General features: G+C 42.5%; 1 protein-coding gene across 1 annotated transcript; it reads right to left on the bottom strand.

Annotated features, from left to right (window-relative positions):
- Positions 1-356: 356 nt before the first annotated feature.
- Positions 357-26,530, bottom strand: KLB (klotho beta). The gene is made up of 5 exons (XM_035111905.3): positions 25,505-26,530; positions 12,894-13,404; positions 11,696-11,958; positions 2,574-3,717; positions 357-994 (listed from the first exon to the last, which is right to left on the bottom strand). The coding sequence occupies exons 1-5, from the start codon at positions 26,237-26,239 to the stop codon at positions 594-596; spliced, it is 3,054 nt and encodes a 1,017-aa protein (XP_034967796.3). The 5' UTR covers positions 26,240-26,530; the 3' UTR covers positions 357-593.
- Positions 26,531-27,007: the final 477 nt, after the last annotated feature.

Genomic DNA, 27,007 nt, shown 5'->3' with positions numbered 1-27,007 from the left:
CAGGCATAGCGTCGCAAATTTTGAGACATTTCTTCTGTAAAAGTGCACAAATTGTGGCACATATCCTTTTCATGTCAAATTAGCTCCGTCACTGTACTAGGTTACAAAAGGAAAGCATTTATGCTTGAACTGTAACTAACTAAATATATTGGATTAACACCATTTTTAATTCCTTCGTATACATCTGTCCCTGCTCTCATCCCGAGATTTTCAGGCATAACAACAGCTAAACTTCCTTTATGTAATCAAGTCTTACTCTGAAGATGGAAAAAAGGTTGAAAGGAAGGCAGACACTCTTATATCGTGTGTTTTTCTTGTGTGTTTCATGGTGTACGTTGATGTAAAAAGCAAAGGACTTTGTAGTTCTGAGTGACTTTATGATAAACATGAACACACAAATAAGCAACCTGGGATTCCCTGACAGCATAAACACGGAACAAGGATTCTTGATAATAACCCTGAATGGGAATTCATGGGAATTCTGCTCATGCAAAGCAGCATTCTTTTGCAAGTATCTTGGTGGAGTGATTTGGAGTGCTTTCAATAACATATCCTCGCCATTGACATTCACATGCAGGGGGGGAAAGACCACTCTATATCTGGTTGAGAACTTTCTTATGTCTACTTTTGATAGGAACGCACATGTACTCCAGATTTTTCGACCAGTGCCATTTTCTCCTTTTCCTTTTGTGGAAAACAATAATGCTTAGGAGCAAGATGAGAGTCGAGCAAAGGCAGCACCCAAAGAATACGAGCGGCTTTTTCTGCGCTAGAAGCAGGCAGAGCGTGCAGGTTGCGTCTTCCTCGCGCTGGCCACAGATGTTGTTTGCAGGCTCCAAGAGAAAGCCGTTGCGGCTAATGAGACGGTTGTAGAACGGAACAGAAGCCTTGGCCTTGGCTTCGTGGGTGAAGAAGCCCAGTCTGGGTTTGGATTTTTCATCAGTGAGTTTAAACGCAAAATAGCCTCGGACGTTGACTTTGTCAATGTGGTAAGCTGGAAATGACAAGAAATAAGTGGATTATCCACTGTTAAATGGCGTTGCCCAACTGTGAAGCAAAATGATGCGTTTATAGTATTTAAAACTATATGGGGAGGCTTGGCATGTCGATTGGATACCTTCCTCCAAAAAGGCCCCTCCATAGAAACAGCCCTTCCTGTAGTGGTGGCAGTCACTTTTCCAATTTTCTCTGGAAATGCTTCACGTTAAGTACAGTACAGTGGTACCTCGGTTTATGAACACAATTGGTTCCGGAAGTCTGTTCATAAACTGAAGCGTTCATAAACTGAAGCGAACTTTCCCATTGAAAGTAATGGAAAGTGGATTAATCTGTTCCAGACGGGTCCGCGGAGTACTCAACCTGAAGCGTACTTAACCCGAAGCATGGGTGTAATTGGTTCTGGAAGTCTGTTCATAAACTGAATCGTTCATAAACTGAAGCAAACTTTCCCATTGAAAGTAATGGAAAGTGAATTAATGCGTTCCAGATGGGTCCGCGGCGTTCGTAAACCGAAAATTCATAAACCAAGGTGTTCATAAACCGAGCTTCCACTGTACTGTAATTGAATTCACAGAAATTGCAAATGCTTGTATGCATTGTTATGTGTTTAAATTTGAGTAGTTGGTAACTGAATTCTAGAGAGTTCTCTAGTAGTTCTCATGTGATTGGCTAATGCTAGTCACCTGGGAGGTATCTGGTGAAGGAGAGACTCCCATTCTATGTGAACCAATATGTTTTAGAATGCACTGTGAACACTGCTAAGCTGAATTGAGTGTTACAGGGCTGCTTCTCGGCTTCAAAGAAAGAGAGCAAAGCTGTAGGAGAAGGTAAAAGTGGAAATCTCTCATAGGAGCTGCAAGGCATGGCCTGAGATACATTGAGCTCTGGAAAGGGAGGGAAATAAAGCTGTTAGGAAGTTAGAAGAAAAGTCTGTAAAGCATGTGACTGTAAATATTATGCATTAATTCATCTATAGCTTGGAGTTTATGCAAGCAAAATTTTCGAATGTTTAAGCCTGGGCATTGGTTTAATTTTCAGGAAAGGGTGTCAGTCATATATGCTTTGAGCTTCTTGGCTACAATTTCACTGCCCTTAATTCAGCATTTCAGTGTTGGGCAGGTGGGGGAGCATTTGAACGAGAGCTGTTCAGCTCCCATCTGTGGTGGCTGCCTGCCACCTTAAATTATAATTCTGCTTGGACTATAGCTCTATGATATCTATGAAGCAGGGCATAACATTTTGGGTTACTTAAAAGAGGGAAAAAACACATTTTAAAATTTAATTCTCTTTGGCGCCATCTGGTGTTGCATGTTTATAGTGAATTCAACTCACGGCTTCTTTACTAATGTAGCTTGAGTCCCCTAGTGAGCAAGGAGGGGAAAGTACCATTGCACAAGTTTGCTGTGCTAGCAGAGCAGCTGTGGTGTTGGTGTTGTTTATTTGTATGCCGCCCTTCATCCGTAGATCTCAGGGCTGTTCACAGCATAAAAATACAAGATAAAAACACCAAAAAATACCAGATAAAAACACATTATGAGTCTCTTCTAGATTAGCATCTTTTACCATCCACTCACCTTTTAAGGCTTCCTGGACATATTTTTCAATGTAGTATTTACGAAGTCCATCGTCGATTAAAGACTGATCGTCTATCCCGTTTGCCGTGATGTAGATATTTAGGTCGCCATAACGTTTTCTAATCCAGTTCAGGATTTTGCGTAACCCGGCAGGCACAACTGCTGAGCGAGACGGAGAGTTTAGGCAGGTGATGTCTTGCAGAAATTGAACGTCCTGATCAAAGTCGTACCGACTTCCATTTTTAGACTCATGGATCACAAACCGCGTGGTGAAATGATTGAGCGCGTAAAAATCGGCAGCCCCTTTCACGAGTTCCTTCTCTTCCTTTGTGAAATATGGCAGGGAAGAACTAGAGAGCCCTCTGCTCTTCTTGTAGTCGAGGTATTCTCTCATAGCTGCAGGATAGTCCCCAGTCTTAAAGATTGGATCAGAAAACCAAGCTATTTCAAACTGAAGGAATCTCTCAGCAGCTTCCCAATGGGTGTCCACAAATGGATTGGCGGGTTCTGCCCAATCAGAATGCAGAGATAAAGAGATCTGACCATGCTGGGTGGATCGATAATGTTTATCATAGACATGCCAAGCCGAGGCATGGGCTATCAACAGATTATGCGCAGCCTGATAGGTGTGGTTACTGCTGCTGTTATAAATATCACTGAGTCTATTAGGTTCATTTATTGTGATCCAGAATTTAACCAAGTCCCCAATCTCCCGAAAACACATCTCTGCGTAGGTTTGGAAAGCCTGGACAGTGGACTGATTCAACCAGCCACCATTCTGGACTAAAGGACCAGGCAGCCCCAACGAACGGTGAGTTGGATAATATAAGGTGACCACAGACTGGATGTTGAGTTTTAGCAGCTCACTGATCACACATCGATAGTATCGAAGGACTTGGCCGTTGATGGATTTCAAATCGCCGCTAGGCAGAAGCAGCGACCAATTGAGTGCAAATCTATAATGGGTGATTTTCAACTTGGACAGCAGGTCAAGTTGCGTTTTAATGGTAACAAAATCCGTACATTGTGCCGGTCGGGTTTTCAGTTTCACTCCCTTCACCTGGTAGAAAAGTCCATCTCCGGTAAGATTCCAGAGATAGAGGTTAGGATCGCAGAACTGTGGTGAGGAAGCGACAGATTCTGCCTGCAAATGACAATCACAGAATTAGCTTTTTAATTTAATAAAGGGTATTGGTTTAGTTTCCCAATTCCAATAGAGACCAGTTACATAAATGGTTCTTGTAAGTTGTAACACTACCAGTCTAAATGATAAACAGGGTTTTTTTTCCCTCTGTATCACTAGGTGTCACTATAGCAGTTCTACAGCAATACAAAGATTCATGTAAACACAGTCCAGCAGAGATGGTGAATTCTCCAACTTGCTTGGACCACCTGTCACACACAAGCAACAAAAGGGAGAGCAGGCCAGACCTATAGTTTTAGAAATGTGGTTCTTTCAAGCAGCCTTCATCAACCTGATGTCCTGCAGATGTTTAGAACTATTAGCTCCAGCCAGCACAGATGTTTGGGAGCAGTAGTCCTAAACATCACAGAATAAATGGGCCTAGGTGACCCTAAAGGTGTCACTTTATGTTGTACGAGTCTTTTTCAGAAATGCAAATACCAGCCGCAGGAGTGTCCATCAGTCTTGGGGTTGTGAGAACAGGGCAATGGGAGTGCAAGCCACCTCCTGCAAAACTTTCCCTTCCAAAACTGATGTTTGCATCAGGATGAATTGGGGAAAAATAAATCTTTGACTAGATTAATATTAGGGGGACATGAAAACCAGGCTGTGTGTGACAAAGTAGAACATTGAGGGAGAAATAGAAACATGGCTGCTGCCATCAAGAGCCAGGAGCTGCAGGCTCTCCTGCTACTTGGGCGAGGACATAACCTGTCGGCAGGGATGAAAACATTATGTGCCACCTGTCTCTCATTGCTAGGTAGCATACTTCAGGGTTTGGGGCATCCCACCGCACCAGCCATTGTAGAATCAGGAAAGAGAATCAACAACATCTATAACAGTGCTTTTCAAGCTTGGGTGCCTGGATGTTGTTGGAATACAATCCCCATCATCCACTGCCAGTTTAGCCCAATGGCCAGGGAGGAGGAAGTTATGGGGATCCAGCCTTGAAGAGCACTGTGGGTAGGCACACATTTTACATCCGCAGCTCCCTCAGGGCCTCTAACTCCTGCCCAAATCCTTTGGACTCAGCTAGACTTGTATAGAAAAAGTGATTTACTGTATATGCGTTGTATGTGCGATATAACATTGTGCCACCAGATGGCGACGTGGCGTCCAGTTTTTCTCTACCTGTTTTCCCTGTTTACATTTACAACGCTTTAAACCGAAACACTTCTTTGATGTGTCTAGATCCAGCCTTTATTAGGTGTAATTTTCCTGTTATTGCCAGAAAATCAAGACAGCTGCCTTGGAAGACTGTTGTCAAGCAGATAAATAGGATAGAACTTTTAAAAAGTGAACGATTCTCTCTCTCTCTCTCTCTCTCTCTCTCTCTCTCTCTCTCTCTCTCTCTCTCTCTCTCTCTCTCTCTCTCTCTCACACACACACACACACACACACACACACAGAGAGAGAGAGAGAGAGAATAGCAATAGCCGCGAAATGGCACCTGCAAGGCAACAAGCAATTGGAAGCCCCCCCTCCCCAAATAAGTAAATGCAGATATTTGTGTGTATAAATTTATACAGTATCTGCTATTATTTCTGCTAACTACATTTTCCATCTTGTTGCTGCTGCATTGTTTTTTTCATAGTTCATCACTCTGAACTGAAGCCATCCGTTTCTCTGCCAAATTAGCCTCTGCAGACCTAACAAGGTTTTCTACTAAAACTAATAAACACAATGCTATATCCCCAAACTATCTATTAGTGCAGATGGATGTCATTTTTAGCATGATATCCGCAGGCTTTCTTGCGGGTGTGCGTGTGACTGGCTGAAACCGAGCTTAATTAGGTTTCATTTGCCAGCCTTTAAAAGTACATCGTTTTGCTCTGCTTCTCGAGAAGAATAACCCCTGACGAATGTGGAAAGGAATATTTTAAGAAAATTATGACTTGGATCCAGAGTGTTCCGTGTATGAGTGGGAGAGGCTGCAGGATGTATCAGTTGTACCTATAGGAAGAGACTTCAGAGCAGGCATTGAAGGTCTCAAATAGGAGAATGAGCAGAGGGGCGCCCAAATATGTTTTGAAGGGGAAAAAAGTTTCTCTTTAAATAGCCCTCCCATCGCATAAAGCAATTAAGTTTAGAGTTCAACATTACCTAGCTGTGGGTGTGTACCTCAGCGTGTGTGCTGATTTAGCCAATTTCCAATTCTCCGCCCCCCCCCCCATGACCAAGTGAAACCTGACCCTCTTTTTGGTAGGCAGAAGAGGCTGCAACAGAATCAGAGGTGGGTGACAAAGTCCTGCTGCAGATGTTGCACACGGTATGCAGATCCTTGGATTGAGCCAGTACACTGGTACCTTGGTCCTCAAACGCCTTGGTACTCGAACAACGTGCAACTCAAACACTGCAAACCCAGAAGTAAGTGTTCTGGTTTGCGAACTTTTTTCAGAAGCCAAATGTGCTCCATTTTGAGTGCCACACTTCCGTTTTGAGCGTTACGCTGAGGTCTGTCTTTGTTATTTATTTTGCATTTTTGTTTTTGCGGCTTTTTTGTGACTGATTGTGTGACTGAAGTACATTGGTTATTGCTTTCATTTTATGAATCAATGGTCTCGTTAGATAGTAAAATTCGTGTTAAATTGCTGTTTTAGGGGCTGTTTTTAAAAGTGGAATGGATTAATCCATTTTGCATTACTTTCTATGGGAAAGCGTGCCTTGGTTCTGGAACGCTTTGGTTTTGGAACGGACTTCCCGGAATGGATTAAGTTTGATAACCGAGGTGCCACTGTATCATCTTAGCCACGGATTCAAAGCTAATTATTCTGCCGCCACAGTTCTCAGGGATTGATGCACATTTCCTTGAGGTGGTTGCTAGGAAAGGAATGAGCTCCGCCTCAGGATGTAAGTAGACACTGATTTCCAGTCTGACCCAGTGCAGTGCTGTTTCTGTTCTGCTGCAGTTTGGCTTCAGACAAAAAACAATTGCTGCGTGCTGTCCACTGGGGTGGAATTTTACACACTTAATTACATTGTTCTGCAACGTTGATTTCAGTGCAAAGGAAATGCAAATTAAATGGAGAAAACAACTCATCAGTTGCCTATCCTTTCTGTGGACTGTTGTACTTGCTGGGTTTATTTCCATTCTAGACATGTGACAAATAAGAGAACATTGGCAATTTCTGCTGCTATTTACATTTCTGTTGAAATTGTTTGACACCTCTATTTCCTCCCAAATCCGCTCCAATCCATATGTACCAAGGAGCAGAATATCAACCCATCTGCTCTGCATCTGTCTTTCACATGCCAGGCTGCCTGACAGTGCTAGGGTTTAGTGGAATACTGCCAATGCCAAAAACTACCATTGCCAAACATGAACCTTAGACTATTCGACAGGGTTTTTGCCCTCATGTAGCCTGTGAGGAATTTGTAACTATTTGGATTGGAGATAAATTATTATGGAAATTGTGGGTGGCTCTGACTTGTGGTGGCAAATCATACTTTACTGTGAAGCTGTTCAGTGAAAAAATAGATGCAAAAGGAGAATTTCCTGGATGCCAAGATCCAGGTTTGGGGCAAGTACTATTTGGTGAGAGAACCCCAGCAGAGATTTAAAATCACAAAACATGCAGCAAAGTAAGGCTTGGAAATATAGGCTGCTGAACCTTGAAAATAGGCCCTTGTGAGTTCCAAAACTCCCCTCTTCTCCCAGTGTAGGAAAAGACCACACACTTGGCAAGTTAAAAATTGGTTTACTTACAAACTCTCCAAAGGTCAGGTTCATGTGCTTTTCCATACACCAGTCAGAAAAGTTGCACAGGCAGTGAAGCTTGGCTACGTTACCGCGGAGAAAGTTCCTAAATTATTGTTAAAGGAACTGAAGAGTGGCTGGTGAGAGGCACGTGGTTAAAATGGAGCAACTAGCTGAGCCTCTTCACATGCTGAGCTTCTCAGGTAGACTGGGAGATCACAATAGGCTTGATTACCCATTTCCTCCCAAATTAAGGGAATTGGACAAATATACGCCTGACAGGATGGCTTACTCTATGGTAATAATCCCTTCATGAATTAAACCCAGTATACAGTAATTAGACTTAAGTATGTTGGTTATAGGGACACGGGTGGTATGTGGTCTAAACCACAGAGCCTACGGCTTGCCAATCAGAAGGTTGGCAGTTTGAATCCCACGACAGGGTGAGCCTCCCGTTGTTCAGTCCCAGCTCCTGCCCACCTAGCAGTTCGAAAGCATGTCAAGTGCAAGTAGATAAATAGGTACCGCTCCGGCGGGAAGATAAACAGCGTTTCCATGCGCTGTGCTGGTTTGCCAGAAGCAGCTTAGTCATGCTGGCCACATGACCCAGAAGCTGTACGCCAGCTCCCTCGGCCAGTAAAGCGAGATGAGCACCGCAACCCCAGAGACGTCCACGACTGGACCCTTTACCTGTACCTTTTTATGTTGGTTATATGAGGCTGGTTATCCTAAAGAAGCAGTAGGCAGGAAGGAGAGCTTAAATTTATCATCACCTGCTTGCTCTCCTTTAGCGTCACAACTGGTGAATAAATATTAAGCGTCCCGCATTCTTTGTTTCACATGGCATCCTCCTTCTGCCATTTCTGCCAAATATGTAGTCTCCCGTATTTTCATAAGGAAGTTGTCTTATAAAAGTCCCAGAACTTTTTACCAGGTGAAAAAGAAATCCTGTTGGCCTAAACGGTGTTTTAGTAGGCATTATGTAGTGTGTTCTGCCATTTGTGTCGCAATGTACTTTGATGGGCAGAATCTTTTGTCTAGTCAGATGAAAGTTGGTTTAACTGTCATGCCGGGGGGGGGAGGGGCGCTTAACTGACAACAGAGGAAGGGTGGAACTTAGAACTCTCCGTATGCAAAAGAGGGATCGAAATCATGCATATTCTGATTGGTGGGTAGAGGTTTAGAATCTTTAGTTAGACTATGTGATTGGCTGTGGTGGCCAGAAAAAGTGTATATATGGCTGAGTGCGAGTCAGCCAGAGTCAGTTCCCATCAGTGAACAGCTGGAAGAAGTCTCAAGACAGAAGACTTGAGAAGCAGCAGCAATGGATTTAGGTCAGTGCAGGTAGCCCCCCCCCCACATAGGGTGCAAAGCTGAACGGTGCATCATCATCATCATCATCATCATCATCATCATCATCATCATCATATCTACATTTATACAAGGAACCTACTGAGAAGATACATAAAAATGCAACTGTACTAAAATGAATTATTGTGAATATAGGAAAGATTTAGCTGGGGTGGGTGGGGATTTTGTCCTTGCTCACGGTGCAATATAACCAAAGTCCCACCCCTGGAAGAAGGCAGAGTGGCTTGGTAACAAAAGCTGGGGGAGCTGAATCACTGGGTTTAGGCTGGGGGAAAATTGAGGGTGGAGGAAATAAGAGGACAATCTGAGAAAGGAGCTTTAATAGGGTTACTAACTGCTTCCTCAAAGTAATAGTAACGGGCAGTAAAAAATAAGCAACTGGTATTTAAAGTGACAGTAATAAGTTTGGGCTGACCGAAAGTCCAGAGGTAGCATTATTATCAATTTACGGTGGGGTGGAAGGTTCGCAGGCTATGAAGGACTTGCTCACAAGTTTGTTGACAGCTGCACAAATTATTATAGCTAGGAAGTGGAGGGGGCAGGGGCGTCGCAATGGGGGGCCGATGGGGGCGGTCTGCCCCAGGTTCCACTCTGGGGGAGTGCCACTTGGCGCCCCCACGCCCGCGACTCCCAAGCCGAGCCTCCAGCCTCCCGGTAAAAAGTCCGTGCCGCGCTGAGTGGGCTTTCTACCTGGAGTTTGTAGCTGAGGGCGCACGGCTTTGGAGGAGCCGGGGGGCGGCGATACCCTGCCACGTAACAACGCCCTGGGTGCATGGCAATTTGCCGCCCCGGGTGTCGCGGCACCTCGCTACGCCCCTGGGAGGGGGCCAGCAGAATACAAAATGGAATAATAGTACAAAGCGGTCTGGGATATAGCTATTAACAGTGCTTTTTTCTTTAAAAATGTTTAGGGGTACTCTCATTTTCCTACTCATATTGAAATACTGCCCCTCAATGAGGCCAAACTTAGATTCACAAAATGTTTAGGGGTATGTGTACCCCTGCATCCCCCCAGAAAAAAAGCACTGGCTATTAATGATAAATTAAGCTGTGCTATTAAGGTAAGTCAGGGAATATGCAGGAGAAATGATTCTGAGGAGCTATGGAGAGTGTTTATGGAATTTGTACTGTGAAAACGGAAAGGGGTCAAACCATCGCAAGAGATGTTGAAATTTTGGGAGGTTGGATAGTTGCAATGGAATGGTCTTGGTGGTGGGGTGCACATTTGTATTCTTATTTATTTGTGATTATTACTTTGTCAAGTAATGAGTTAGCAAGGCAATATACCCATTTGTGGAGGCAGAGCTATATTTAAGTAACCACATAAGCTTGTGTACTGCATAATCTTGTAATAACTAGACACTGATATCTTTGTTAAATATAATAACTAGGTCTGACCAGCTTTGTGTACATGGCATTAAGTGGTAAGTGTTGGTGAAGGTTTAGGGAAACCACTAAAGATGGAAAATACCCCAGCCCTTGCAGCGTGTTCAATTTTTTATATTCATAGGCCACTTTCAGGCATCCTGTTTATTAAACATTCATCCTGATGGTTTGTGGTGAGGCTAGACATTGTTCTGCCAAGCAAGGGTCATCCACAGTGCTGGATTTACATATAAGCTAAACAAGCTATAGCTTAGGGCCCCACTCTCTTGGGGGCCCCCCCAAAAAAACAAAGAAAAAAACCTGGATGTACATTTCCAAAATATAAGATAAAAAACAAAATAAAACCTACATACAACAACAGTGTTTTGTGTTGTGTAGGCTCCTATGATGTAGGTAATGGGCCCCGCCTGCTACCCAGCTCCCTAAAATACCACTGGTTTGCTCATTTCTATATATATGGTGTCTATATTCTGCATGTGCAAATGGCTTTAGATACCTATTAGGTCCATAAATTACCATATAGCATATATTCAACGCAAAAAACAGCGACAACTTGTTGTTGACAAAAGACGGCTGGACATAGAAAGGGCCCCATTACCTTCAGTAGCTTAGGGCCTCATCAAACCTAAATCCGGCCCTGGTCATCCCGCACTTTCCACTGCATTTCCCATCACTTTCCTAACTGCAAACGTCTTAACTTTTCGGGAAGCAGGTTTATTGTGCAGGAACTCCAGATCAACTTCAATTTGCAAGGTGAATTTCCTGCTATGCGGCTGAATCTCACCTGAAAATAGCAGCTATCTGAAAGCACCCACAGAGTTCCCCATCCTTTTCTTTTTAAACTGCTTTATGCCTTTGCGTTTCATTTGTTTTCTACTTTTACATTATGAGGATGGCATACAAATGCCGTAAATAAGTAAAATGCCACTCGAGGAAGCAGGGAGCATGGATATATGCCTGCATTAATTCTATTTCCAAAATGAATCAGGCACAGTGTTCAGACAAATCTAGGGAGAAACTTCAAACTAGATCCATTTGTCAAACTATTATAACCGGGTGGCAAGATGCTAAAGAGAATAAGGCGGAATCTACACACATATAAAAGAAACCCTGTGAAAATGCTTTTTTAAAAAAAGTTTTGAAAAATATAATTTCCCATAGCTCACTATTGTCATCTAGTGTCACATTTGTATATTGCACTTTACAATACAGTTAAAACATTTTATTTGCAGCTGTATAGCTGAGTCCTAAGTCTCCTGCATCTTTAATAGTTGAGTAGAAGAGCTTGCAGACCTGGGGGTGCCTGTTGAAATTCTACATAACTATTAAAGGTGCAAAAGATCCATCTCTACCCTAAATAAGAAATAACATTAATAACTCAAATACTGTAGGTCTTTTGGATGCATTTGTGACTTTTTGGTGACTGCAGGAAGATAATGTTCTTGTTAAATTTAGCTTAGTCCAAGGAGAGACTTGAATGCTTACCTTAATAACTGACTCTGTCACACCCCAGGAGAAGTCACAGGGAAACTGGCCGTGGAAAGCTGATTCTTTCAGAGGAAAGCCGTTTTCTTGTATGATTTCCTTGTAATAAAATGCGGATGATTTGGGAATCCTCTCTTTTTCTTTGCTATTAAAATCTACATAAAATAACCCACGTCGGTTATTGTAGGCATGTTGCCATTCATATCCATCCAGGAGGGACCAGGCCGTGTAACCAAATACATCAATTTGATCGTATTTAATCGCTGCACAGGGGAGATAAAAGTAAAGGGACAATATTAGCAAAACCAGACTATGATTTGCATTACAAGTTTGCACAGTAAAATGGTTTTGGAACAGGATATTCAGGAAGTTCCTTTATACTCAGTCAGCTCATTGAGTTGTATAGCTTTGTACTGTCTCCATTGGATGGCAATGCCTCTCCATTGTTTCAGAGAGTGTTATTCCCAAGGTTACTTGGAGATGTCAGTGACTGACTCTTCTCCTATAGGCATATTCTCTTGGGGGAAACCCTATTTTGAAGCAGGTATTTGCTCTGAACGAAAAGCCTATACTGGTACCAAGTTCTACTGCTTGTGTTTTCTGACTGATGCATGGAAAAGCACATGAACCTGACCTTTGAAGGGTTTGTAAGTAAACCAATGTTTAACTTGCCAAGTATGTGGTAATATTCTGAACATACTTAGGACAGTTATGGACCAAAAGAGGTATGTAGTTTTCATTCTGCAAGTCACAGATATTTCCAGTGATCAAAGGATAGGACCATGTGAATATACTACTAAGAACAGAATTGAACTAATTGAATATTAGCTTCAGGGTTTCCCCTCAGGACTGCAGTAGTACCATAGTTAAATTCCCTTTCTATGCCTGCTGTCATCCTCTTAATTATCAGTCATCCCCACTCCCCTCGACAACTGATTATAACTGCATTTTTATATAAAAAACTGCAATAGGCTGCATGCGTACATACATACATACACCATAAGCTTGTTTAAGGCTGCTTATTTGTTTACAGTACCACACGTGAGCCTGACTGTTTGCATGTATGAATCTGCGATGTGTAGAGTGAGGCTTGGGTACAAATTCCTGTTTGGATAAGTGAATTTCCATGCTTGAATAGCAGGACCTGCATTCATTCAGATCTGTTGGGTGCATTCAAAAACTCAATAGCTTCACAAACCTTGCAAGACCTTATTAATAAAATTCTTCATCAAGTAGATAACTGTGGTATCTTCCGTTTTCACGTGGCTGTTGGTAAACCAGCCATTTTCTGCAATCAGGATTCTAGGATTGTTATATTCCAACTTAATCCAGTTCAACACTTCCCTCAGGTTGAGCGAGAAAACTTGCCCCATTTTGGGTAGTTTCTTTGGTGGTATAAAGTTATTTGGACCAAAGGAAAATGCAAAGAAGTCAGCGGTCCCTTTAATATAGTTCTTCTCAGTCTCGGTACTGTTTGGCAAGAGAGAGGCAAATTCTGTCTTCAGGTCTTCTGGGTAATCTCCACCCCCATGTATTGGCTTGGCAAACCACCCAAGCACTTTCTGCATGGACTGCTGACACTTTCTGATGTCTTCTTCATTTTTGGATCTGCTCGGTTCGATCCAGTGGGATCCCAAAGTTATCGACAAAAACCCTTTCTGTTGTGGTCGGAAATTTTTGTTGTAATTATGCCAGACTCTTGCATGTGCCTAATGAAGAAGAAGAAGGAGAAAATACAAATGGAAACATCCTATCAGTAAGTATTTTGGATTTGGTGTTAAAATACTACTGACGGGGTTTTATTATCATTTTTACAGAGATGCAAATAGATTGGCAACATAGTCAAATGAGAGTCTTAATTGCTCATTCATTCATTCATTGTCGTTTGCTAGCAGCCTCATATCGAGCCAAAAACTCAGTTCAGTTCAAGATATTTTGGTTTCAGAGACATACAATCTATAGGGCACATCTGAATGACAAAAATATAATAAATGAAATAATTGAACCACTTATTTATTTATTACACTTCTGCCTTGTATTTCCTCCACAGGAGTTCAAAGCAGCACACAATATTCTCTCTCCATTTTATCCTCACAAAAACCTTGAACATGAAGTAGCTAACTTACATGCCTAATAGCAGAGCCAGCCCTATTATTATTATTATTATTATTATTATTATTATTATTATTATTATTATTATTTAGAAACAAGTAAACTTTTTAATAAATATAAGCCTAAGTGATGTACATAAGATCAGGTTTGTTTTTTCAGCTGGAACTTGCCGGAACTCAGTTCTGGCACCTCTAATGTGGGCGCCATTGCCATTCTAAGAGAATGAGGGATGTGTTTATGGTGAGTTCCGGCACCTCTTTTTCTGGAAAAATAGCACTGCATAAGATAATACAAAATAGTTATCAATAGCACACGAGTAAATCAGCAAAATGTTTAAAACAAGTCCTAAATTATACGTGTGGGTAGGCTTGCTGAAATCAAGAAGTTGTTAGCAGGCTTCTCAAGTAGTATATTATTATTTGTTCAATTTATATACCACCTTCTATCCAAAGCTCCTAGTGCGCTGTACAACGTTAGGAACATTATTTACTCAGCATAATAAAATAATAATACATAGCATAATAATGCAGAGCATAAAGGTAAAATAATCATAACAGTCTCTCCCCCCCCCCCCACATTTAACAGGCTATAGATCGTTTACTGGGTAAAGAGGAATGTTATTACCTGGCGCCTAAAGACATGTAACGAAGGCGCCAGGTGAGCCTCTCTGGGGAGAGCTTTCCACAGACGCAGAGCCACTCCAGAAAAGGCCTGTTCTTGTGTAGTCACCCTACAAACCTCTCAGGGTGGGGGGACCTAGAGAAGACATGGAGAACCTATCAGGGAATGAGGACCTAGTGAGCATCCCTGTCTCATGTTAATAGGCAGAGGGAGTGTTGTGTGCTACTTTCGCTAAAAGATCAGCTCCTCACAGATGTGGAATAGCCATTATATGACACTTGTAACGTGCAAGTTCTGCATATCCAAGCAGTTGAATATTCAAGACCAGGGGGGAATCTACACACATGTTAAAAAAACGCTGTGAAAATGCTTTTTTAAAAAAGTTTTGAAAAATTCATTGAATTTTGCATAGCTCACTGACGCCATCTAGTGTCACATTTGCATATTGCACTTTACAACACATTTTATTTGCAGCTGTGTAGATGAGTCCCAGCTTGCTGTTTTCCACCCCAATGGCCCCTGTTTCACATCTTACTCTTCACGTTCTTTATTTGAGTAAGTTATCCCTGAACTCGAGCACTGTGATCTCTGGAAGACCAGCAGTATGCGAAAAGCAGAACAATGTTTGGAATGGGATGAGAGAGTATCAGTTTTGCTCAGAAGGGTCATGAAGGGCATTTCAAATAAATTTTACTTCCACGAGGCAATTTGACCTCTCCTCCTGAGATAAAGGTGCATGCCAGATTATCTAGCATTTACCTTTGCCTCTGACGTGAGCTTCTTTGCCTTTGTCTGAAGAGAACATCTCTTTGCATATGGAGAAATTGCTGACCAAGGTTGGGAAACGCTTCTCAAGAGCCGAACCGTCAATGACTCAGCAAACTTAATTCTGCTCATAAATTATTTTGCTTTGAAATTCTTACTCGTGTTGCATGCGTGGGTGTAGCGGGGGGGGGAGCTGCCCCCCATCAAGTAAATAATAATAAAAATACTTAACTAACTGAGCAATCGAGTCACAGATAGCTTGGTCCTGCTGATTCTTGTTGCGGAACTGATTCAAATAGCGAAGTAGCAACCAATTTGAGGACTACTTCAGACGGGCAGCATGGAAGAATCTGCTATCAGTTTTATGGGCTTCCAATGCCACAATCTATGTCAGGGCATCTGCCCAAGGTCTAGACATTAGTATTAACCTTTGAGATGGAGGGGAAAGGGGGGAGAAGTCAGCGTAAGGCATAAACTGGTGAGTCATATCCCTGCTCAACCATGAAATTCTGTGGTTGGCGTCTAGCATAAGTTTACCAGACAGTCCCTGGATTTACAAATCAGTTCTCATACAAAATCCATTGAAGTTGAAAAGTGTCCCCGGATTCATTGGAAAAAAAATCTGGTAACCTTAGTCTAGAGGACTCAATAGATTGTTGAGTGGGTCAGGATAGGAACATAAGAACAACCATACTAGATCATACTAAAGGTAAAAGTAAAGGGACCCCTGACCATTACCGGTAGGTCCAGTTGTGGACGACTCCGGGGTTTCGGCGCTCATCTCGCTTTACTGGCCGAGGGAGCCGCCGTACAGCTTCCGGGTCATGTGGCCAGCATGACAAAGCCGCTTCTGGCGAACCAGAGCAGCACACAGAAACACCATTTACCTTCCCACCAGAGCGGTACCTATTTACCTACTTGCACATTGACGTGCTTTCGAACTGCTAGGTTGGCAGGAGCTGGGACCGAGCAATGGGAGCTCACCCCATCGCGGGGATTCGAACTACTGACCTTCTGATCGGCAAGCCCTAGGCTCTGTGATCTAACCCACAGTACCACCGGCGTCATACTAAAGGACTGTCTAATTCAGCATTCTGCTTCCCATGGTAGCCAATCAGATGTCTATGAGAAACCCACAAGCAATAGTGAACTAGACATCTTCTCTGAATCTGTCTAATCCCCTTTTAAAGCTATCAGAGGGCCTGTTTATTGAGCATTCATCCTGATTTGCTTGCAGGAAGGTTAGGTAGCATTAGGGATGCCATATTTCAGAAAGGGGAAATCTGGACAGAAAACTTGCCAAGCTTTTATGGGAAGTCGGCAAAAACGGCATTGCCGACATGGGCTGCCATATGCCTAGATTTTCCCACACACTTTGGCGATTTCTGCCCGGACACTGCGGCCGACTGCTGCAGTATTCCAGATATGGCTGGGAAATCCTGGACGTATGGCAGCCCTAGATAACATTGGCTATTTAGTAAGCATTCATCCTGATTTGTTTGTGATGAGGTTAGACAATGGCGCAATGGGTGCTCTCCCACACATTATAGTGCATGTTCCCATCACTTTTCTTATTGCAAAGCATATGATACTTTGCAGAAAGCGGGTTTGTTGCAAAGGACTTCTCAATCAACTATATTTGTGCAACTGGAATTTGCCAGTGTCTGAATGAATCCCACTGGGAAATGGCGACTGTCCGAAAGCGCCATCGATTCATCTTGAAGTAGCAAAACTCCACCGTTTAACAATGAGGCTGCCTCTTGTACTTCTTGTACCAGGCGTGCACTGCTCTGAACTCCTTGCAGAAAGCATTAGATACAAAAGTGATCTATATAAATAAAAATCAAGATGGGGGGGGGGGGCGGCGCTGTTTGGAGGCACCCTGTAACTTTCCACCTCTGGCACTTATTCCTGACATCCCAACCTGATTCATGCTCCGACTGATATACCTCAGCAACAGATTATTAACTGCAAAACAAAAAAGCATAAAAGTTTAGACTGACCACAATACATATATTTTTATTTTTTTAAAGCAGATCTTGATTGCAGTTGTTCTTTTCCCCCTGGGTTGCTGCTCGATACCTAATCTGCTTTGCACCTTGAAGATCAAGGCTAAGTAGATAGTGGCAGTACAATCAATAATAGGTGCTATATCCTCAGAGGTACACGGGATTTTCTGCACATTTCCCTGTTCCTCGTGCAATTGATGTACAATGCTAAATTAGTTAATATAAATCCATTAGGAATGCTTAGAGCAGTCAGGAATGTACTCCTGAACAGATACATTAATTTTTACAGTACTGCAAGTGTCGAGCAGCAGCTCCTATTTGTACAGTATGTAGTTCACAACATGTGGACTGCTTGTAGCAGGCTAAACAAGTTCCTGAAACAGATCTCTCTTCTTAACTAAAAAGCCTGCATTGCCATTTCTTGATCTCAACACCTTGATTTATCTTGCTTTGATTTGTTTATATCACTTACTTTGAATATTTCTGGAGTACCCTGGCAGTGTGAAATTTAACAAAGAAGTGGCAAAATTAAATCCAAATATCTTCTGCTTCTGCAAGGGTATCCACGGCCTCTTGTGCCAGCTCGAGGGTGGCTGCATATTGTAGGATTGTGTGAACACTTGCAAGCATTGACAGCAGATCTGCACCAGCAGAGATTTATTTTCCCTTCCACTAATGCATCTTCTGATCCCATTGCTTGTTTACCATCTGGGGAGGAGCAGCGGTTCTTGTGAGCCACATACCATGTTGGCTACCCATAATATAGGGAAATGAAACAAATTAAGTAAAAATTTGTGCTGTGGTGACTGTTCCAGTTTCCTGTTAGCTTCTGAGCCTTTGTTGCAGAAAAACAAAATGCAAACGCCTGCCCTGTTATGCAATGTTTAAACGGTTTTCTCCAAAAGTCACCGGAAGGCAACGGCATACCCTCCAACATTTTTCCAATGAAAATAGGGACGTCCCATTCCATAATGATAATTTTACTATTTATACCTCACACACCTTACTGGGTTGCCCCAGCCACTCTGGGCAGCTTCTAACATAAAAAACAGAATAAAACATTAAACATAAAAACAAAAACAAAACACTTCCCTATACAGGATTGCCTTCAGATGGCTCGGGGGTCGGATAATTCCATACCCTCCGACATTTCTCCAATGAAAATAGGGACGTCCTAAGGAAAAATGAGACATTCTGGGATCAAATCAGAAACCGGGATGCCTTCTGTAAATCAGGGACATCCCTGGAAAATAGGGACACTTAGAGGGTCTGCAACAGAGCTGGGGGAGTAGCAGAAGGAAATGCCATGTTGTTGTTTTTTTATAACTGAAAGATGTGACAGAGGTACATTTACTATTATACATTACATTTTACCTTTTGGAAATAAGTCCAAACCTTCCAGAAGACTTTTTGAGTGGAAGATGCTATGTGGTGGTGGCAGTTAATTAGTGTTGACCAAACACAGATAGCATCTAGACCTTGGGCAAAAGATTATCTTCAACCACCTTCCTTATTGTGCAAGAGAAACTAGGAGATCGAGTGATACTGTGCTAGTTAACCAAGCTCCATCTTTCATCCTAATTAAGCCAAGGACCAACTCAAGAGTGACAATGCCTTTCCAAGTATCAAAGGTCTTATGCCGACTAGAAACCCAAGATTAGGCTGCCCGCTACCAGCAATTTCAGTGGTTACTAGATAACCAAGATTTTATCTATAATACTATATTAAATAGGAACTAATGGGGGCGGGGGGCAGGACACACCTAGGTACATTCTGCATTTATTTTATTTTGTAATCTGGAATGTAATCTGCTCCCTGACCCAGCTGCAACTTTTGATTTGGGGAGGTGCGTGGCATTTTACAAACCAAGCGCCCAGTTACCATGCCCTGATTGACAGAAAACACCTAGTCTGGCTCACAAGGTGAAAAGGGCCTAAATCCTTTACAAATTACAAATTCGAATGTCTATAAATGTGCAGTGTTGAGATAAGTGAAACTAAAGCCACTATGTTCTGCTACCTGAACAACACCCTGAGCAAACTCTTGCACAAATGGAAACACGACCAGAGCGGCAGAATCTTATCTAGGCAGACTTTTGCAGAAGCTCCCATTCAAGGCTGTGTATATGCTATATTGTCAAAGCACATTTGAAACACATTCTTTCCCACACAGAATTCTGGGCACTTTAGTTCACCCCTCACAGAGTTATAATTCCCAGCCATGCTTAACAAACTACAGTGCCCATAATTCTTTGAGGGGCAAATGTGTTTCACAGGTGCTTTCAAGTTATCGTGTGAAGCATATTGTTTGCTGACCAGCTTGAGTGGCTATTTTCTTTCTGTCCACAGTCCTTTGGATTAGGGTCCTTCTCCAAATTCATTTCAGCATTATAACACTTTGGTGGTTGAGACAAAAGAAAACTTACACTTCTATCATCACGCCCCCAGTCACATTTGTGTCTGAATGTTAAATTTATATGTCAGGATAGCTCAGTTGATTAGAGCGTGGTGCGGATACTGCCAAGGTTGCAGGTTTGATCCCCATCTGGGACAGCTGCATATTCAGGCTGGACGACATCATCCTCAGGGTCCCTTCAAACTCTATAATGATTGCCATATGTCCGGAATTTCCCAGACATAGCCAGAATACAACAGTTAGAAACAGTGTCTGGGTGGAAATCGAGTTAATGTCTGGGAAAATCCAGACATTCCATGTCGGAAGTCTAAATTTTGGCGAATCTCATTAAAAATAGCTCAAACATTATTTTTTTAAAGATTTTGCAAAAAAAGAAGCTAAACAACTTGCTTAGTCTACTGCTGATTAATCTAGCCTTCCTTCACCTCACCTCAATTCTCTTTTCTCAATAGCAAGCATGGTTTAAATTTGAATTCCAACCACAATGTATCTCTTCAGAAACACTTTTACTCAGATAATACACTACTTACCATGAACAGCAAATGCCACGATCTGTCTCTGGTTTTCTATCAAAAAGCATATGACACCAAGGAAATTCTTACTACCAAATCTTATACAGGTTTACTTGCTTGAAAATCTCATTGAATTCAACTCAGCTTCTGCCCAGCCCAAGTCAGGGCAGCCTCAGTTCTCTGACACTAATAGCAAAGTCATTATTTGAGTCCTGATCCTTATGTAGCCAAAACTGTGCCATCCACTCACAAAAGGAAGTATCAGTAGGACTGGTTTTTTTGGGGGGGCGGAATCTGTAGGAAATTAACTGAAAGGGCAGGGGAAAACCCAAAATATTTCTGCGAGGGCTGAGAGCGTCAGTGAGCAATAGAGTGCTGAGCATCTGTTGGGAGGAGAAATGGAAAATTGGGGTGCAAATGGAGTATCCTGGAAAGGAACATGGCTAGCTGTCTGGAATTGCGGCTTAACAGAAACACTCCAAATTCTTTAATGTAATGTGTCATTTCAAAACTATCCTCAGCCTTGAACTCTTTTGTTGTAGGTTGCCCTGACCCTTGGTGACACCTGAGCTCTGAAGATGAAGGCCACCGGAGGGTCATGACACCTCTGCCTTAGTAGGTCCACTGTGACACTAAAGAATGTTCAGGGAAAGTCAGCTTGCAGCTTTCAAACAGGGGTTTGGGCTGGGTGTTCATCAGTATGCGGATGATACCCAGCTCTACCTGTCTTTTAAATCTGAACCAGTGAAGGCGGTGAAGGGCCTGTGTGAGTGTCTGCAGGTGGATGGCAGCTAACAGATTGAGAGTGAATCCTGAGAAGACATAAGTACTGATTTTGGGGGACAGGAGGCAGGCAGGTGTGGAGAACTCCATGGTCCTGAATGGGGTGACTGTGCCCCTGAAGGACCAGGTGTGTAGCCTGGGAGTCATTTTGGACTCACAGCTGTCCATGGAGGCTGAAACCCTCCCTGCCTGCAGACTGTCTCACCAGAGTGCTGCATGCTCTAGTTATCTCCCACTTGGACTGCTGCAATGCTATCTCCTTGGGACTACCTTTGAAGGTGACTCAGAAACTAAAATTAATCCAGCTAGACTGGGGAGTGGCCACCAGGACCATATAACACCAGTCCTGAAGGACCTACATTGGCTCCCAGTATGTTTCCGAGCACAATTCAAAGTGTTGGTGTTTACCTTTAAAGCCCTAAATGGCCTCGGTCCAGTATACCTGAAGGAGCATCTCCACCCCCATCGTTCAGCCCGGACACTGAGGTCCAGCACAGAGGGCCTTCTGGCAGTTCCCTCACTGCAAGAAGTGAGGTTACAGGGAACCAGGAAGAGGGCCTTCTCGGTAGTGGTGCCCGCCCTGTGGAATGCCCTCCCATCAGATGTCAAGGAAATAATCAACTACCTGACTTTTAGAAGACATCTGAAGGCAGCCCTGTTTAGGGAAGTTTTTAATGTTTGATGTTTTAGTGTGTTTTTAATATTCTGTTGGAGGCACCCAGAGTAGCTGGGGAAACCCAGCCAGATGGGCGAGGTAAAAGTAAATAAATAAATAAATAAATAAATAAATAAATAAATAATAATAATAATATTACCTGGAGATGCCCACCATGTTTCTTATGGAGAGAACATCCCATAAGAGAAGAGACTGTAGTCATTAATTTACTGGCTTCCACTGCTAGCAACATGTATGTCTCCAAGTTTATTACTTTGTGACAAATGGTTAACAACTGTCTGGGAAGGGTGCGGTATCAATACTACAATGGGCATCATAATCCTTGGGTTTTCTCTGCAGGGTTCTTGTATATCTTGTGACAAATTAGAGGTAAATCATTCATTGATTTTAGGGGCCTATATTTGAATAAAGTAAAGATTCCTTTATCTTATTATTTTTGCACAGCTCCCATGAACATGCATTTTAACTCAGGGACATTCCCGATCTTACATTCAGCGCCTCTCTTTCCTGGTTAAGCAAAATGAGTACAGTGGTGCCTCGACTTACGAATTTAATCCATTCCAAAGGCACTTTCATAGGTCGAAAAATCCGTAAGTTGAAAAACGCCATTGGAAACGCAATTTCCCATAGGAATGCATTGGAAATAGAAAAATTCGTAAGTCGAAGCAACCCTATCTAAAAATTCGTAAGTAAAAAAATCCCTATCTAAAACCGCCGCGGTTTCCTTTTGGATGTCGAGACATTCGTAAGCACGCGACCATTAGCCCCATTCGTAAGTCGAAAAATTCGGTTGTCGAGTTGTTCGTAAGTCGAGGTACCACTGTATTCCTAATGCAATTATTAGCAGAATGTGGCTCAGTAGTAGAAGGTCCTTGGTTCGATCTCTGGGAAAAGACTCCTGCCTGAAATTCTGAGCAGCCACTATTGGTCTGACTTGCAATAAGGCAGCTTCTTATGTTCCTACCCTGCCCCGAAAGAAAGCAAGGCAGGGAAAAGTCCAGCTGACTCATTCAACTTATGTTGGTGAAACAATTCTTATCTGCCTTTGTTGACAGGTGGAGGGAACCCCACCAACTGACTCCAAACGGAGGTCAAAACATGAGCGTTTGCTATAAAAATAGAGCACATTCTGTTCTTTGATTTCTGCCAACTGGGGGAAAACCTGGCACCTGCACTTCTTTTGTTTTGAGAGCAAAAGTGTAAATCAGATTTTAAAAAAGAAAGTCAGCAGCAAAACCTGTTGTAAGTATCCTGGAAGGCTTAGAAGGCACACCAGTCAGGAAGATGGACAGTAACTTTCTGTATCACAAGCAAGAACAGAATAGATACAGAAAACAAAGTCCAGTGCCTTCTAATGACTAAACGATATAATGGCACTATCCAGATAATATAGCCACTCTTTCCCTCCAAGTGACACTCAACCTAAAAAGGCTGGGCTGAACCTGAACTTCCTACTCATTCAGATATTTAAACACTACATTGGATCGGCTCCTTTTCATGCTTGGTTTAGGAGAGCACTGGACAACATTTCAAGGCCTTGCTTTCTGCTGGATAAATGGGACTTGTAACTCTGTGCGTTAGTCCAAAATCAAGTGCCAAATGGTCAGCTCCCAAGTACATCTACTGCTGTTGGCTCCTACAGTGGTGGTGGCATCCAAAATTTGGCTGATTTCCTCCTTTCCATTCTACTATATCATGTGATGCTTTTCCTCCCCTTAAACTCACTCACTCACTCACTCACTCACTCACTCACTCACACACACCCACACCCAGTGTACCTGAGGGTTGCTCCACACATATCGAACCTCCACCTGATGACTTACAGTTGAACAGAACAAGGTGACATTAACATTCTGTGTTTAAATGTGCGGAACATTGCAATTTCAGGGGGAAAATACATTAACGTAGTTTAAAATTAATTCAAAGGCAAGGTGCAACCTTTGGATTTTTGTGAAGTGTGGGATTTTATACAATATGCTAATAATAAAAACTTAAATGACTTGATTCCAGAAGCAAATAATAATGTTTGGCTATCATAATAATATAAGTTGCATGTTTATGAATAGGATATATCTTATTCAATTGTCATTTTACTCTAACCTTGTTTACGGTCCTGATGATTACGCCATGAAATTTGTTTATGAATATCACAGCAGATCTACAGTGAAAAAAATAAAATCTACAAGAAAAGAAGTAAAAATGTGAAATGCCCGAAAACCACAAAAATATTATTTTTTTTTTTGGGGGGGGAGATTCTGGCTATGTTTGGTTTGTGATGCTCAGTTATTCAATCAGGTCATCATTTGATGTTGCAACGTGCAGGTGTGACCAGCCCCCTCCCAACACCTCTCCTTGCCTTCACTCATTGTTTAGCCTCTGTCTAGGAAAATGTCCAAGACAGGTTGTCAATAGCCACTTATGAAAGAATCGCTTCAAGGGAACTCAGATTTTAAGGATCCTTTTTGCTAGGGCTAATGGGAATTGTAGTCCCAAAAACCTGGAAGGCACCAAGTTTGCAATGGCTAATTAGTTACTTTTTTGTGGACTGAATTGCAAAATGATTGTGGATGTGGAATTGTAGACAAGCCCTAAGTTACCACAAGAAAGACCAATGGGTATTATTAAGGGATGCTTTTCTCAAATGATGCAGTTGTGGTGGGGGTAGTGCTTTTCTTCTAATACCTGCTCCCCCAAATATGCAGAGTATTTCTGTGTACAAGTTTTAGGGTTTGATCCGCAGTTGGAATAGAATCATAGAATCATAGAAGAGTTGGAAGAGATCACAAGGGCCATCCAGTCCAACCCCCTGACAAGCAGGAAACACCATCAAAGCATTCCTGACAGATGGCTGTCAAGCCTCTGCTTAAAGACCTCCAAAGAAGGAGACTCCACCACACTCATTGCTAGCAAATTCCACTGCAAAACAGCTCTTACTGTCAGGAAGTTTTTCCTAATGTTTAGGTGGAATCTTCTTTCTTGTACTGTAGTTTGAATCCATTGCTCCGTGTCCGCTTCTCTGAAGCAGCAGAAAACAACCTTTCTCCCTCCTCTATAAGAGCTCTGATTTCACTGAACAATAACTAAGTCAACAGAAAGAAGCTAAATTCTGTTGGATGTATAATTCAGCTAAGGGAGAGGTAGCTACCCTAGCTCAATTCTAATAAACAGCTGAAAGCAGAATTGGCTTGACGTCATTCTTCAGGTCTTCAGTATTGACATAAAGGGTATTTCTCTTCAGACAATTAAAAAATACTCGGTAACATTGTTTGTTCAGTATAGTGGCTACTATTTGCAGTGTGATTGTATCAGGTTAGGCTGCATTATTTAATTATTCTCTATGTTTGATTGCTTAATCAAGCTACAATTTGTCAGATTTAGGCCTATTTAATATGTGTTTCTTTTAGGGCAATCAAATAATATTAGCATATGCAGGTTTTCCTTATGGTCCAAGGCAAACAAGCATGAAAGGAAGTGCAAGGTTTTTTTTTTTGGCAGACAAACTGTTATTAAGACTGCAATCCAACCAGACTTCAAGTGCTGTAAACATATTTTGATTTGAATGGGAATATACTGTGCCATCATAAGCATTGGTTCTGACATCTCAAATTAAAAAGGATAGGGTGAAAATGCAATGGGAAAGACCCTAGCTGTCAGTCAAACAACTGATCTAGTTGGTATAAGGTAGCTGCTTATTTTGCTGCTTATTTTTACTTTTAATAAAATAAGTGTTGAAATCATTACACAGACAAAGACAAGGGGCAGCACATTTGTTTCTGCCGAGGCTTTTAGCCTGCAACAAGAATACTGATTATCGTAAGGACTGCTCTCAGCTTTGCAGTCATCGTATGATATTATACTGGCTCTCCAGTGGCAGTGAAACTTAAGTCTGTGACAGTTAAATCTATCCGTACTGTACCTTGATCAGATTATGTCCTACCAGAGGGACAGCGCTTTCTTCCTTCTCTCCGGGTGCATGAATCCCTGTGCCATACCCATGCCAAGCAACTAGATAAGGGTTGTGGATTGTAATCCAGTACTTGACTCGATCACCAAAAGCTTGGAAGCAAAAAGTCGCGTAGTCATCGAAAACATTGATGAGGGATTCGTTTTTCCACCCCCCATATCTCTCGTACAGAATCCAGGGCAAATCCCAGTGGTAAAGGGTGACCACAGGCTCAATGTGCCTGTGAACCAGAGCCTCTAGGAGACTGTTGTAGTACTGAAGCCCCTTTTCATTGACAGCTGTCACCGTCCCAGTGGGGAAGAGCCTTGACCATGAAATTGAAAAGTGGTAAGAAGAAACTCCCAAAAAATCCAGAGCTGCTAAATCTTTCTGCCAAAAAATGTAGCTGTCACTGGAGTCATCTATCCTGGAACCAGCTCTCAGCTCTGAACGGGCAAACTGTTCCCATATCGACGGTCCCCTTCCATCTTTCCTTTGGGCACCCTCCACCTGAAAAGCGCTGGTCCCCACACCCCAGAAGAACTTTTTGGGGAACGTGTCGTGCAAAAACATCTGGGTTTCATTCACAAAACTTGAACTGGACTCTTTCCCCCACACAGATCTTCCATCGTTGTCAAGCCCAGCAATTGTCGGTATAAAAATGAACGCCCACAAGGCTAGGGGTCCTTTCAGCTGCTGCGTAAACATTGCGCCTTTCTGGAGTATACACTAAAAGTCACATTTTCTTTTTGGCGGCGGCTGGAAATCCATTCAGTCCCCAGGATCCCTGCTGCATAGTTTGTCTTCATTTGCCACAAAACTGCTGGAGTGTCTTATCAAAGCTTCAGCAGGGGGAGAAAAAAGCTTGTGACTGTAAAAACCCTGTTAATGATTAGCTTGGCACTGCAAGGCTTAGGATGGGTCACGAAAAAGCAACATAATCCCAAGGAGATCACCTTCTCATGACCACTAGGACACCTGAGGGGGGTTCTTTTATTGCTGCAGAAAAAAGAGGTTCGAATCACGAAGGCTTCTCTCCATCAATGCCTAGTTGTTCTGAATGTCTGAAACGGCAGTCTTGGCAGCTGTCTGTCAGAGGATGCTAGCGGCTGATCCAATTACATTTAAAGGGAATAGAGACAAATTGCCCTTTTGACACAATTACCCACATGCAGAAACCACGCTGCCACTGCTTAATCAAATAATCTGTAATTAATAGGAGCAAAGGCCAACCAGAATAGTCTTCAGAAGCCCCTGCAGCTACATGAGTCTTGGGATTCGTGAAAGGCTAGCAAGTTTATGGCAGCATGAGCTTTTATAGGTAAGAGTTCTGCATACCCTTCAACGTTTCTCTGATGCACAAATATAGGATGTTGGACACCTGGCTTGACAAAATACACGTGAAAAGGATCTAGGGGTCTTAGTAGACCGCAAGCTTGACATGGGTTAGCAGAGTGATGCAGCAGCAAAAAAGGG

The sequence above is a fragment of the Zootoca vivipara genome, chromosome Z1, assembly GCF_965207765.1.
Source record: "Zootoca vivipara chromosome Z1, rZooViv2.hap1.1, whole genome shotgun sequence".
Lineage (NCBI taxonomy): Eukaryota > Metazoa > Chordata > Lepidosauria > Squamata > Lacertidae > Zootoca > Zootoca vivipara.
This window is presented reverse-complemented; position numbering and strand designations above follow the sequence as displayed.